Below are 13,217 nucleotides of genomic sequence, written 5' to 3'. Positions count from 1 at the left end.
GCTGCAACAGCCTTGTCAGAATTACATCTGCCTGCAGGCTTATCCTTTAGCCTGCAAACAAGGAACCTCCTTCTAAGCCTGTGACCTGACTACCCTATTTTATGTTAATCTTAGCATAGTCCCACAAACAATTGTTCAGAGCTGAGAGCTGAGCTGGATGGAAGCTGCCTGTTAGGCTGCCCTGCTTGCTCTATTAGTCCCCTTCTCAGTAGTGCAATCCCTCTGCAAACAGAGAGGGGTTCCAGGGGGACCATTCACTCCATCTGAGACCTTACCTCTGAAAGTGCCTCCACTGTCTACAAACAGCCTGAAGCATACCTAAGGTCTTATTCACTTGGCCCATGGACGAGGGCAATTTTAAAGCAACCTACAGGTTGTCTGCTGTGATATACAGCAGCCCTGGGGTTGCTCTTCATTGCATTCATTGACTTCTTGCTCAACCCATAATTGGAGGCCCCAGTAATAACATCTTGGACTCAACCTCCACCCCAGATTTACCACCATCAAAGAAATCCCACAGATGCATTTTCATCCATCTGTGGAACCAAATACCTTGTTCTTGGCCTGTAGCCTTGCTGCAGGACCTGCTTAAACTGAGGTTCCGAGTCCAGTGATCAGAGGTGAAGCTGTTGTTTGTTAGAAGTAATAGGATTTTTGCTTTTCATCTTGAGGGTTCAGTGGGGGCGGGGGAAAGAGATAAAGCAAAAGTGCAAAAAGCAAATTTAAACAAAAAATTAGTACATGAACAGAGAATTAAAAATTTAGTTAGCTTTGATTAAAATAAATAGAAGAACTAGAAAAAATGAAAGGTGCTTTTAATCCTTTTGCAAACAGAAGGTATTTTTAAAGTCAATATTGAAACTACTGTAGGAATTATTTTTTATTTAATAATTTAAAAAAAACCTCATTTAAATCAGTGTTTAATTCGATGATTTTTTCTAAAGCATTTGAATGTTCAGAATTAAAGGCCAATGCACTGAAGACTGAGGGAGCAGAGCTGTACAACACTGGAGGGGCATACGACCTTGCAGTTACATTTCCTTCTGGGAGAGCATTTTCATCGTGCAATGGTGCTTCCACCTTATGCTGCCTCTTTGCAGCAGGATGTGGTGTTGTCCTTTAGGCAGAAATGTGTTGAGAAGAAAGATCTCAAGGTCAAAAAGGCTCTAGAGGAAGGTCACCAAGCTGCTAGCTAACTCATAGCTTGGATAAAATTTCAAAAGCAAGCCATAAATCTGAGCAGTCAAGAGGTCTGTTTGACAAACCAAGGAGACTGTCTGTGCCTCCAAACCCAGATGGTCACCTGCCTGTCCCGTTGCTGGGAATGCTCCCCTGTTTGTGCAGCAGCTACTGAACATGGCAAATTCTAGCTGCCCTTTTGAGGTCTGAAGCATTAACTATAATTTGCAGTTTGCAGTCTGGTTTCATCACTGTAACTTGTTGATTTAATTTAAATATGTAAATAAGGGAGAGGCACAGACACCACCTGGTCTGCCTTCCTTGTGACAAGGACCAAATCTTGAGATGAGGCAGGATAGGTAGTAGGAGTTGAGTGGTGTTTCTTCACTCCACAGCTGATCTGGAGACATCCTTGGGGACTGAAGTACATGCTCTCACTGTCAATTATATAAAAAAAAATGCATCTAGCCGTGCACTGTGGGTTCCAAAACCCTGAAAATAAGTAGGTTCCAAATCCCTACAATTTCACAAAGTGGTTTCAGTGGGATCTCGGCTACCAGATGCGTGGCGTGCTTTTGGGAATCTTACATCATCCATCAGTTACCTGTAAAACTCAGTTGCCCCAAGTCTTCTGGAAACTCTCCAAGCCTTCTGGGAACCTAATGAAATTTTGGCTTCTGTGGAGATAAAGTTTCTGTCTTTTTGGATCTAGTTGAAATGCGCTTGTTGGAAATCATCCACTGTAACTTGTGCCTTCCATCACTCAGGTTTTATGCTGCTGAAATCATATGTGGGCTCCAGTTCCTCCATTCCAAGGGGATAATATACAGGTAATTTTATTCTTCAGTGTCTAATACACTAAACCTTTACTGCTTTCCCTACAAGCACTAATGGTAACTGAGAGACTGTTGCTTGGATGTCCTTACTGGAATTGCCTTTCTATGCAGGTTTCCTTTTTACAGAGTCTGGCTGGTTTGTTTTGAAGAGATAGTGTAGGAAAGGCAGGTTTGAGCCCTTTTTGAGAAGCCAGTCCTGTTTCAGTTGACCTTAAAACAAGCCCTTTGATGCATTTACACTGAGTCATTCACATAGCACCCAGCATAGACACCCAACTTATCCTTCCATGGATGAAGGTATGTAAGGTTAAGTTAGCCATGAGAAATTTGGTATATGTGCTGCACTGGTTGCCATAGGACAGTGGTGACAAGCTCAGCTCAAGTAACAATGACAGAGAGACAGTGATACACCTTAATTTTGGGGCTGTTGTCAGATCTGTACACAGTTCCGTGGGGAGATGAGATTCATCTCACCTACCATCATGAATCTGAGCTAGCCACCCAAGCTTTTCTAGTAAGCAGAGAGGAGTGGGCATTTTTTATGTTCATCAAACTGATGTTAAAGTGTGTGTGAGAAGTGCTTGTATCTACCAGCACGCTCTATAGGCAGCCAGTGGTGACTAGATGGGACACTTGCAGGTAGCCGCACTCAGGCAGATGAGTCCTCTCCCAAAGTTACTGGTATGAACTTAGTCCACAATGCATCAGTCTATCAAATCCCAAGAAGAAATCCTCTACTAAGAAACTGCCCATTCCAGCTTCTGCTTGAATTCCCTTGGAGCTTCAGAGTTATCACAGGTGTTCTGATCTAATGCACAGGTATTGTGCTTCAGATTTATCTAAAAGAAGAGAAACAAAATGGAAGCAAGAAGGGCTGCAGAAATCGGGTCACAGTGTGCTTTCCCATGGCCAAAAGGAGGAACTGAATTTCTGGGGAGCATTACTCCAGCTCATCTTAAAGGCAAAACTTGCTTACTACATTGCAGCCTTCTGCGAAAGCAGAAAGCAAATAGCTTGTCATAAACAAATGAGAAAGCTCACTTAAGCAATGATGTTTGCTGAAACTAAAATGAGCTTATTTCAATGTTTGTCATGTAGTGTGAACATTAGAACAAATGCTAAAATTGAATCGTTTGTTTACAATCCACTCTCCCATTAAAAAGCAAGCTTTGGTTCATATAAACCACCTTATTATTCATTATAAGTACTCGTGTGGGAGCCATTTGTAGTCTTTATTGACCAATGATGGTGATTGTGTAAACATGAGGTCAATATCAATGGCATTAAGCTAAGATGATCTCTAGGGTCTCAGCAAGTTTCTGACTCTTAATTATTTTTCAAGATGACTAAAGGGAAGCATTTTCTGAAGTGCCCAAATCACCGTGTCGTGTCTGTCATGTTTACTTGGACTTCTCAGAGAAGTTGCTTAAAAATAACTGCAGGATATTGTGACTCTGTGTGGCGGGACTGTTAATGATGACACTTTGTTTATGATTCACGTTTTTCTTTGGAATTGCCACAGCAGTGGTGTGTCAGGATTTGGGACCCATTTCCTCATGAAAGGAAAGAGAGTTGGGGTTGTTCATCCTGGAGAGAGAAATATCCATGGAGACTTTATAGTGGCCTTCCAGTATTTGTAGGGGGCCTACAGGAAAGCTGAGGAGGGGCTCATTATCAGAAAATGCAGGGATAGGATGAGGGATAATAGCTTTAAGCTGAAAGAAAGGAGGTTTAGAATAGATATTAGAAAGATGTTTTTTCCTGTGAGAGTAGTGAGTCACTGTCCCAGGTTGCCCAGAGAAGTCATGGCTGCCCCATCCCTGGAGGTGTTCAAAGCCGTGTTGGATGAGGCTTTGAGCTTGCAGAGGGGTTGGAACTGGTTCCTTCCAGTTAAGGTTCTTTCTAACCCAAACCAGTCTATGATTCTATGATTCCTGTTTAGAGTTTGGAGCCTTGGGAAACATGGGCAAACTAGGCTAGCTAGACACTGGGTAGCATGATGACAGGAAGAAATATCCCATTCCCAAGAATCAATGCCAGCATTGCTTAGGGTATCAGGCTTTGAAAGAAAAGATCTAACCAGTCCTACTTCTTTTTCCTTTTTTTCATTGAAGACACTTACAGCAAGATCCATTGGGAATGTAGAGCCATCAGTATCTCAGTCAGAGCTAACAAAGCACGTAGGAAAGTGAGTAGAAATCATTTTTGAAAATACATCAGTTGTGATGTAGTAAGAAAAATGATTTCAGCTGTTCTGTTTCATACACCCACATATGGAAATGCTGGCTTAAATTTTAATGAATGAGACGAGGCATTTTTGGCAGAACCTCCAATCCCTGGAGCCAGTGGGTTTGAGCCTAATCAAAATAATGAAATCAAACTCTCGGTGATGTTTTTTTGTTGTTGTTGTTGTGCTTCGATCTACAGGATGAATAAAAGCATTACTGGCAGCCAGAGATTGATCTCAATGGTGTAACTAAAATAAGTCATTCCAACTGGAAATTGTGACAACACGAGTGTCTGCCACTTGGAAAGCAAATGTCTTGGTTGTCTTTGTATTTCTTTTTGATTGATGACTCCCACTTTTTCTTGGGCCATATTCTAGCAGCAAGGAACAATTGCTCCCTGACAACAATTTACTATGCAGACACAACGAGGTCCCCCACCCTAACTGGGAACTGGCTGAAGCAAGTTGAAGAGCTTTGCACAAAGGAAGGCTGAACAGCTCTTTCCTGCAGTTGTAGGTAGACTTCTACTGTTGGAATGGGTCCAGAGAAGGGCTACAAAGATGATCAGAGAGCTGGAGCATCTCTGCTATAAGGACAGGCTGAGAGTTAGGGCTGTTCAGCCTGGAGAAGAGGAGGCTCCGAGGAGACCTTATAGAGGCCTTACAGTATCTGAAGGGGGGAAAGCTGGGAAGTGATTTTTTTACAAGGGCACGGAGTGATAGGATGAGGGGGAATGGCTTTAAATTGAAGGGGAGAAGATTTAACCTAGTCATTAGGAAGCAGAGTGGTGAAACACTGAAACAGGTTGCCCGGGGAAGTTATGGTTGCCCCATCCCTGGAAGTGTTGAAGTCCAGGCTGGATGGAGACTTGAGCAGCCTGGTCTGGTGGGAGGTGTCTCTGCCCACAGCAGGGGTGTTGGAACTGGATAGGCTTTAAGGTCCCTTCCAACCCAAACTAGTCTATGGTTCTATGATCTCAGGAGCACCATGCATTAGAAATTACCTTATTTGAGGGACTCAAAGGTATTTTAGACAAAAAAAACCTACATTGTATAACAGTTGTCACTGGGAGGGTACCTATACAGCAGCCTCATGGTTAGAAATCTTGCCTGAGACATAGAGAATGTGTGTAGACTGTGAATCAGCAGAGGCTGAAAAAGACCAGTCATATTCTCGTCTGTGAGCACAAGCAGTTGTTGTGTCTGGGTTCTTTAGGAACCCTGAGGAGGCACAGTGATTGATAGCACAGGATGGGCAGTGCAGAACATGAGTGCTGTGGGACCAGGTAACCCAAATTTTACCCACATCCCAAGTGATGTGCATCATCACTGAGCCAAACATTTCCCTCTGTCATTCTTTCAATGAAAAGTGTAACTTTTAGATAAGACATAAAAAATTTAACATAGAAGCCATGCCAGCCTTCCTTTCTTTCTGCCTTTTTCTTTCTTTCTTTGCATGCTTTTCTCTTCTTTCAGAGGTTGTTCCCATGTAAGGACCTCTTTGTTCTCTGTCAGTGGCCATGAGTCATCAGCTCACTTGCTTTTATTTCCTTCTCTGTGCGTTTCTTTCTTTTTCTTTCTCTGGGCTCTTTGCTTCCCACAGTAGCACAGAACCTGAAACATCTGATAACATCTGGGCAGCAGCTATGTGTGAAGGGCTTTGTAAATGCCTGGGGCTCAGACAGGGCCACCCAACAGTTAAAAGGTAGTGGGTGTTCTGCTGATGCATGGGATCATTCTGACCTACTGCAAGCCATGCAAGGCTTGTGGGTCCTTACCCCTTCCAGCATTTGTAGAATGCTGGCAGCAGCTTCAGAGGGTATTGGGCTTCCCAGTGAAGGAAAAAGTGCACATTAGCTCGTCCCTTCTTGCTCACCTTCTCCAGGCTGTATTAGGGCAGAAGCACCAGCTGGCACAAAGCCCTTTTTAGCTTCACTCTTCTGCATCTTCGAAGGAGGCAGCTTTTAGAAGATGTCTTGGCTGAAGTCTTCTCTAGCAAATGAATCAGTACTGGGACAGGAGGAATGAGGAATAGGGATACTGAAGACCAAGAGAGCAGCTTGTTTGGCCCTCAGCCTTCCTTTGCAATTGCAACACGTAGGCATTACATAGAGGCAGATAGCAAGTCAGTAAGTGTAGCCTGCTAAGATAGCTTGTGTGGCTCTGTGACACTTTAAAGAAGGGGTTTCCTTCTCTTCCTCTACAGAGATTTGAAGCTAGACAATGTACTCTTAGACAATGAGGGGCACATCAAAATTGCTGACTTTGGAATGTGCAAGGAGAACATGTTTGGAGATGCGAAGACGAGTACTTTCTGTGGGACTCCTGACTATATTGCTCCTGAGGTAGGTGTGGGGTCCAGGGAGGGCAGCAAACTGCTGTGAGATGGAGAATGTGTCTTAAGACTGTCAGTCAGTGGTGGAGGATGCAAAGACTAATAACCTGCTTTTGAGCAGTTCCAGGCTGGAAACTGGATTTCGATTTGACTCAGAGTCTGCGTTGCTGTCTGGCATTGCATATCTTTATGGCTAATTCATAATTTGTACAAATGGGACTGGGGAGCTTTTTGTAAAGGGGATAGAGGTGCTTGAAGGCGTAAACATGAGAGTGGTCATACATCCTGATTTTTCTCCTCTAAGTGGCACCACTCAAAGGAGAGATGTTGCTGTCTGGAGAAGAGCTGGAACCTGACCTACTAGCTTATTTCTTTCCATTTTTTACCAGACAGAAACTTGATTGTTTTTTTTCCCCTGGTAAATTTAGATAGTTTGGACTAGATCCCTCCAGAAAAGAGAAAACTCCTTTAACCTGATGACTTCACACAATGATAGATCTTACTATAGAGAGGCTTTGACTAATTACATAGCAAATTAAGGCCAAAGAAAACATTTTTCAGCTTGGAAAAGAACTTGGGACTCATCCATGCATCATGTCTGCCATCGCTCTGAAATCCATTTATTTGCCTTTCAAGATCCCATTTCCTGGTTTTAGTGTTTTCATGATGGATATTGGTACTTTCAAATAGCTTTTACAGCTTTTTTTTTTTCCACCACTAGAATTCATTGATTTTTTTACTGTGCACCAGTTCTGATCTAGGTTATGTCACTGCTGACATGAGGGCTGGTCTCTTCAAATCAATTGGATTTATATTGCCTTAGAGCAGGTGTAAATGTGCTCTCCAATCAAGCTGCAATTGTCTTTTATTACACTTCAATATGCTTTTATTTTAAAAAAAAAAAAGCTATTTTCTGATACTGAAAAAAAGAGAGCCAAGTGATAATCTATTATCTGTGATTTTACTTCATAGAAAAGACAATGACTAAAATAGCTCAGAGTTTTATTTCTGTGCTATCATTTGTTTTAGAGATTCAACGAGTGCATATAAAACATTTTACCTCTAAATTGAAAGTACTGCTAGAGTTTATGGATCATTTCTCCTGCCAAAGGCAGGAGCACTGGACTTTTTGTCAGTATTTCAAGGAAGCTGCTAGCACTGTAATTTGTTACAGACCTTGGCTACAGCCGTGCAAATAAGGGGACTTTGGTTCAGTAGACAAACAATTTTTTTATTTCAAAAAATCTTTGACAAAAAAAAAAAAAGAAATTGCTAAGTTTATTTTTTCCAGAGAATTGCAAAGCTAATAAATCTTTTCTTTGACTGTCATAAAACATTTAGTTTCAATTTCCAGTCATTTTATAATGTAAAAGGTAAAGCCTTATAAAAATAATGTGTCTTTTCAGAAGGACAAGTTGGGATGATTTTGTTTATAAGTGATCTAGAAGGAATATGTTAGGCAGTCTTGCTGATTCCTGGGTTTTTGGCTCTGAGTGAAAGATGTTGTATGTATTGTGATTGAGAGCTGCCCTGCAGAGAAGGACTTGGGGGTGCTGGTCGATGAGAAGCTTGACATGAGCCTGCAGTGTGCACTCACAGCCCAGAAGGCCAATCGTGTCCTGGGCTGCATCAAAAGAAGCGTGGCCAGCAGGTCGAGGGAGGTGGTTCTGCCCCTCTACTCCTCTCTTGTGAGACCTCATCTGGAGTATTGTGTCCAGTTCTGCAATCCTTTACATAAGAAGGACCTGGAACTGTTGGAATGGGTCCAGAGGAGGCTACAAAAATGATGCAAGGGCTGGAGCACCTTCCATACGAGGACAGGCTGAGAGAGTTGGGCTTGTTCAGCCTGGAGAAGAGAAGGCTCCGAGGAGATCTTATAGTGACCTTGCAGTACCCGAAGGGGCTACAAGAAAGCTGGAGAAGGACCATTCATAAAGGCTTGTGGTGAGAGGACAAGGGGGAACAGGTATAAACTGGAGAGGGGCAGATTTCGACTAGACATTGGGAAGAATTTCTTCACCATGGGAGTAGTGAGGCACTGGAACTGGTTGCCAAGGGAAGTGTACCTCAGAGCAAGCAGTAAAGATCTGTAAATCATATTTTTTTAACTATCAGCAGTTTTATATGCATTGATCTGGATAGTTGTTTTCACTGGTATTAAGCCACGTCCAGGGCTCGTCATTGATACCTACACCACAGCTATAGTACAAAGCATTGCATTGCAACCAAATTGTGGGTTTAAGAGTAAAGATTGTGTTTTAAATTGTACTGTTCCTCTCTCAAGCTCTGAAATCCTGATAAAGATCTTAGTCATTGTAGTCATCGCGTGTACCTTCAGACGTCTGCAAGGTAAATATCTATATTTGAGCAAGTTGTCCAGGCTCCTTGACAACCAAAGTAAACAAATAGGGGGTTGTATTTTACGGCACATAGATGTTAAGGTGGATGTCTAAAATTTGACTAATTTTCTTCTTTGACTATAAAAGGAGTTAATGATAACTGGTTCAGCTTTAGGTATCTCCATAGCTGATATCTAAAGGCAGGTGAGATTAATTTTGCTTCCCCAGAGGGGAAGTTTGAGAACTTGGTGGTGTCTGGTCAATTGTGTAGAGGAGGAAAAAGCCACATCTCTTCTTTGGAGAGGTTGTCACTGCAACTAACCCCCTGCACAGTGGATGTAGCCTTCGCTGTAGCTGGCATGGAAAGACACAAACCCATGGACAAAACTCCAATTCCTCTTCCTGTAACTCAGTCGATGTGAAGAGGACAGATCAGCAACTGGCTCATCATGCTTTTCCTACAGCACATTTTGCTGAGATAGATTCACACCATTTCCACTGACTGATAGTCCTAAAGTACCCTTGCACTTTCAAACTTGTAGTTTTAAAATGCAGCTTCTATGAGTTCAATCAGTCCCAAAATGCTAATGCCTAACCATTTGTCTTCTTGGAGTTCAGAAGCCTGATTTGTACCCTTGGTATAATTTGGAGAGCAGAAATAAGATGACTTTCCTCACTTTTCATGCTTTAGATCTCCGTGGTAGCCAAGAATTTGTTCAGGTAACTTGATATAACTAGAGAAACGTGCAACCTGTTATCTGTAGTGTGTGGCTGCGACTTGGAGCTCCCTCAGCCACAGCCCCTGCACTGCTGGCAGATGTTCTGGCCCATGCCGCAGGCCGGGTAGAGCACCTCTGCTGTGCCACTCAGTGCAAAGTGTCTGTTGAAAGTTCAGGATCTGGCCACGCTTCTGAAGTTGAAATACTGACATCATATATTTTGTCTCTGTCTTTGTTATTCCTTTCATTGGGCAGATATTGCTGGGTCAGAAGTACAACACCTCTGTTGACTGGTGGTCTTTTGGCGTCCTCTTGTATGAGATGCTTATTGGTCAATCTCCTTTCCACGGCCAAGATGAAGAGGAGCTTTTCCAGTCTATCCGTATGGATAATCCATTTTACCCTCGCTGGCTTGACAAGGATGCAAAGGACATTTTGGTGAAGGTAAGAATAACTACGTATCGAACAAAAGTCTTTTTGACCGAACTGTCTTCTTTGATTTATTCATCTTCAGCTGTTGTTCAGAGAAAAAAAACAGTGTGTTAGGACCAGAAAGAATCGCTTTCTTCTCTGTGGACCTCAAAGAACATCTGACCTAAGTCATAAGGCCATCTTTGTGTCTTCTTTCTCCTGAGCTGAGCTCCTGAGCTCCTCACATCCTCTAAGTAGGATCACAGGGTATCAGATACCAGCAGAGATTGGTTTCTTTGCAGAGCACTCCTTTAGGTGTAAGGCATGTTAACTCCTGGAAAAGATATTCTGCCAGGCTTCAAACTAAGGTTTACAGACGTCCTTGGAAAATAAGAGGTTGAAGTAGTTCTTGTGCGTTAGAGATATGAGGACATCTACAGTAGTTCACATTGATGTTCAGATTGACTTTCATTACAGAAGGTGTTACATCCTTGCACTGAGCTGAAGAGCAAGTTTACAAAGCTTGAGCTGTGTCCTGAAGTAGCAGAGCCCACTGAAGCTAGTAGCACCGTGTCACCTGGATTTTGGGCCCTTTTAATCTCCTACATAGCAATGCGTAGTGTCTTTAGTGAGTAGAGCACTTTTCCATTTTCCTTTAATGGGCATCCTCCTCATCTTTTAGCTTCCCTTCTGTTAATACACTGATTTTTGCATTGCCTCCTTCCTAGCCCCGGCCCATTTAGCATTGTGACATACATGGTTTGGGGTGCAAATTATTCTAGAGTTGCAAGATAAAAATACAAGGAAGTCACAACTAGTCTAAGAAGATGCTGCCCCTCCGTCAGGCTTTGAACTGACATTGAACATGATCTAAGACATCCTACCTTGCAGTAGAGTGTGGTCAGAGAGCTTGTACAGAGGGTTATAATGGCTCAGCTGATGTGAGGTAACTTGTTCATCACAAGATTCTGGTCATATTTGACCTACAGTCCCTATGTTGACTTTTGCATTTACAAGACAACATACAGTATTTCACTAGAAAAAAATTGGAGAAGAGATTCATTTTGCATCTGTGCTGTGTACAGTAGGTCTCAGAAGTCTAGGTATCACTATATAATGATAATAAAGAAAAACAATCAAAAGCAGTTGTTCAGGCAGACATACCAAGCAGACTGAGATTTTGAACATCTGTTTCCAGGACATACACTGCCATCATTTTGCACAACTAACATGTACTTCTGTCAGAACTGGAGGTGGCAATCATCTTTATAAAAATAAACTTCCTTGCATACAGCTATTCTCTCTATAATTATATATTCCACCCTGCTTAATGCCTGTATTATGAGCACAGAATTTAACCTGGGGAATCTGCACTGTTGTGTAATCAGTTTTCTGCAGGACACTTCATTTTTGGTGAGTCTTTGGCCACAGTGTTCACCAAAGCCCAATGCCTGTGGGTTTGTTTGTTTTTCAAACAGGCCCTCAGGGGTCCATACAGTCAGATGCTTTTGGCATTATATATTTCTATTTGTCCTTTGCTGACTGATACCTACTGTATGCTCACTGTTGGCCAAACAGTAATAAGAAACTTCTACCATATGCAACCCAAATCCATTATGAGATGACCTCCAATAGTAAAGTGCTCTTGAAAATTTGCCCTTGCTTCTGAAGTAGGACATACTGGGTCTATTCAGGTCACCTGCTATCAAGTGTTGCCACTATTCCTCTCCATTGACTTTACCAATCGTCCATCTAGGATCTGGCGTGCTATGGGCCAGCTAGCCTGGAGGCCCCAGACCTTTTACTGCAGATGTAAAGGTAAATTTTAAACTATTCACACCCACAGTACAGCAATATTTTAGCATTACTTCCTGCTCATGAACACTGAGAGGAGCTCTGAAATGTTTAGCACTCCTGAAACTCTCCTCCAGAAACACTTCAGCGGCTTCCAGAATCAAATGGCTCCTGCATCACCATAAAAACTTCTATGACAAAAGAGGCTAAGCTGAAGAGTGGGCTTAGACCTGCATGTAGCTGATAGTGAAAAGACACAGCCCCAGTTCTAGCTTTTTTCCTACCTTAATTAGGACTAAAAGAATCAGTCATCCACATGACTTATAGCCTGTAGCGTACAGCAAGTGCAAGCTATCTGAATTGAGAGTCTTGACAAAGTAGGTGGTTGTCAACATTGGAGCTGCTCAGAGGAACAAGGCAAGCACTTCTAAAGTGTCTTTTATCTCTTCTTCAAGTGTGTAAAGGAGGTCAGATTATTTGCATGTAAGATACCTGTTTTTCTCCATTAACTATAAAGGGTCAAGTACTGACAGTCCAGATGTCCCAGGGCATAAGGGGTGAACATGACCTCACGCAGGCCAGACTGGTATTTTCACAAAATAAATCCTGACAACAAGATCTGTCCAAACAAGGGCTTCCAAGTGCAATCCAGGTATTTCACCTGTGTAGTTTCGTATTTGCATGCTCAGACACATATGTTGTTGCCACTGTAGCAAATTTGTCCTCTCTTTCCTGCAAAGAAAAAATAAGGCCAAGGTCTCTCAGTATTGACCTATTCGGTTAAGAATCTAAACTGATCCCCCAATCAGAAATTTAGTAAGTTAGAAGAGCCTTCACACTCTCGCCAACCATGCTTGAGTTTGAAGTCTGAGATTCTGTGCTAATGAATATACTCTTATTGATGAAAGGCTAAGGTATTTTTCTTCAACATTCTAGCTTTTTGTGAGAGAACCTGAGAGGAGACTGGGAGCAAGAGGGAACATTCGCCAACATGCCTTTTTCCGAGAAATAAACTGGGAGGCTTTAGAAGAAAGAAGGATGGAGCCTCCTTTCAAACCAAGAGTGGTAAGGATGCATCTTTCATTTCCACCCATCTCATGTCTTTCTTTCATGAATCATTCATTCCTTGAATGTTTAAACTTTCCAGAACATGCGAGCAATAAACCAAAACCAGGACCCACAGTAAAATTATAAAGCTATTTGTTCAGAGACACTATCCAAAGTGTTCAGACATGGGTCTTTAATGTCAGAGACCTCCAAGTCTGTTTAGATTCATGGAATTAGCATTTTAAAGGTGAATAAATGTCTGCTTCACCCTGGAGCTAACAGTTTTAGGTGCCAATTTAAGACTTTCAAAATGCCCTCTAACTGTCAGTG

At 42.3% G+C, this 13,217-nt stretch overlaps 1 protein-coding gene across 2 annotated transcripts in view; it reads left to right on the top strand.

The window, feature by feature from the left end:
* Nucleotides 1–13,217, top strand: part of PRKCQ (protein kinase C theta) — a 65,410-nt gene that overhangs the window by 49,102 nt on the left and 3,091 nt on the right. For both annotated transcript variants that reach the window (XM_069860034.1, XM_069860116.1), the window contains 4 exons: nucleotides 1,947–2,009; nucleotides 6,449–6,587; nucleotides 9,891–10,079; nucleotides 12,777–12,905. In XM_069860034.1, the coding sequence (XP_069716135.1) occupies nucleotides 1,947–2,009; nucleotides 6,449–6,587; nucleotides 9,891–10,079; nucleotides 12,777–12,905 (520 nt within the window). The remainder of the gene's footprint in view (nucleotides 1–1,946; nucleotides 2,010–6,448; nucleotides 6,588–9,890; nucleotides 10,080–12,776; nucleotides 12,906–13,217) is intronic.

This window comes from Phaenicophaeus curvirostris, chromosome 1, assembly GCF_032191515.1.
Source record: "Phaenicophaeus curvirostris isolate KB17595 chromosome 1, BPBGC_Pcur_1.0, whole genome shotgun sequence".
NCBI classification, from domain to species: Eukaryota; Metazoa; Chordata; class Aves; order Cuculiformes; family Cuculidae; genus Phaenicophaeus; species Phaenicophaeus curvirostris.
The sequence above is the reverse complement of the archived record's forward strand: the minus strand, read 5'-3'. Positions and strand labels throughout refer to the sequence as shown.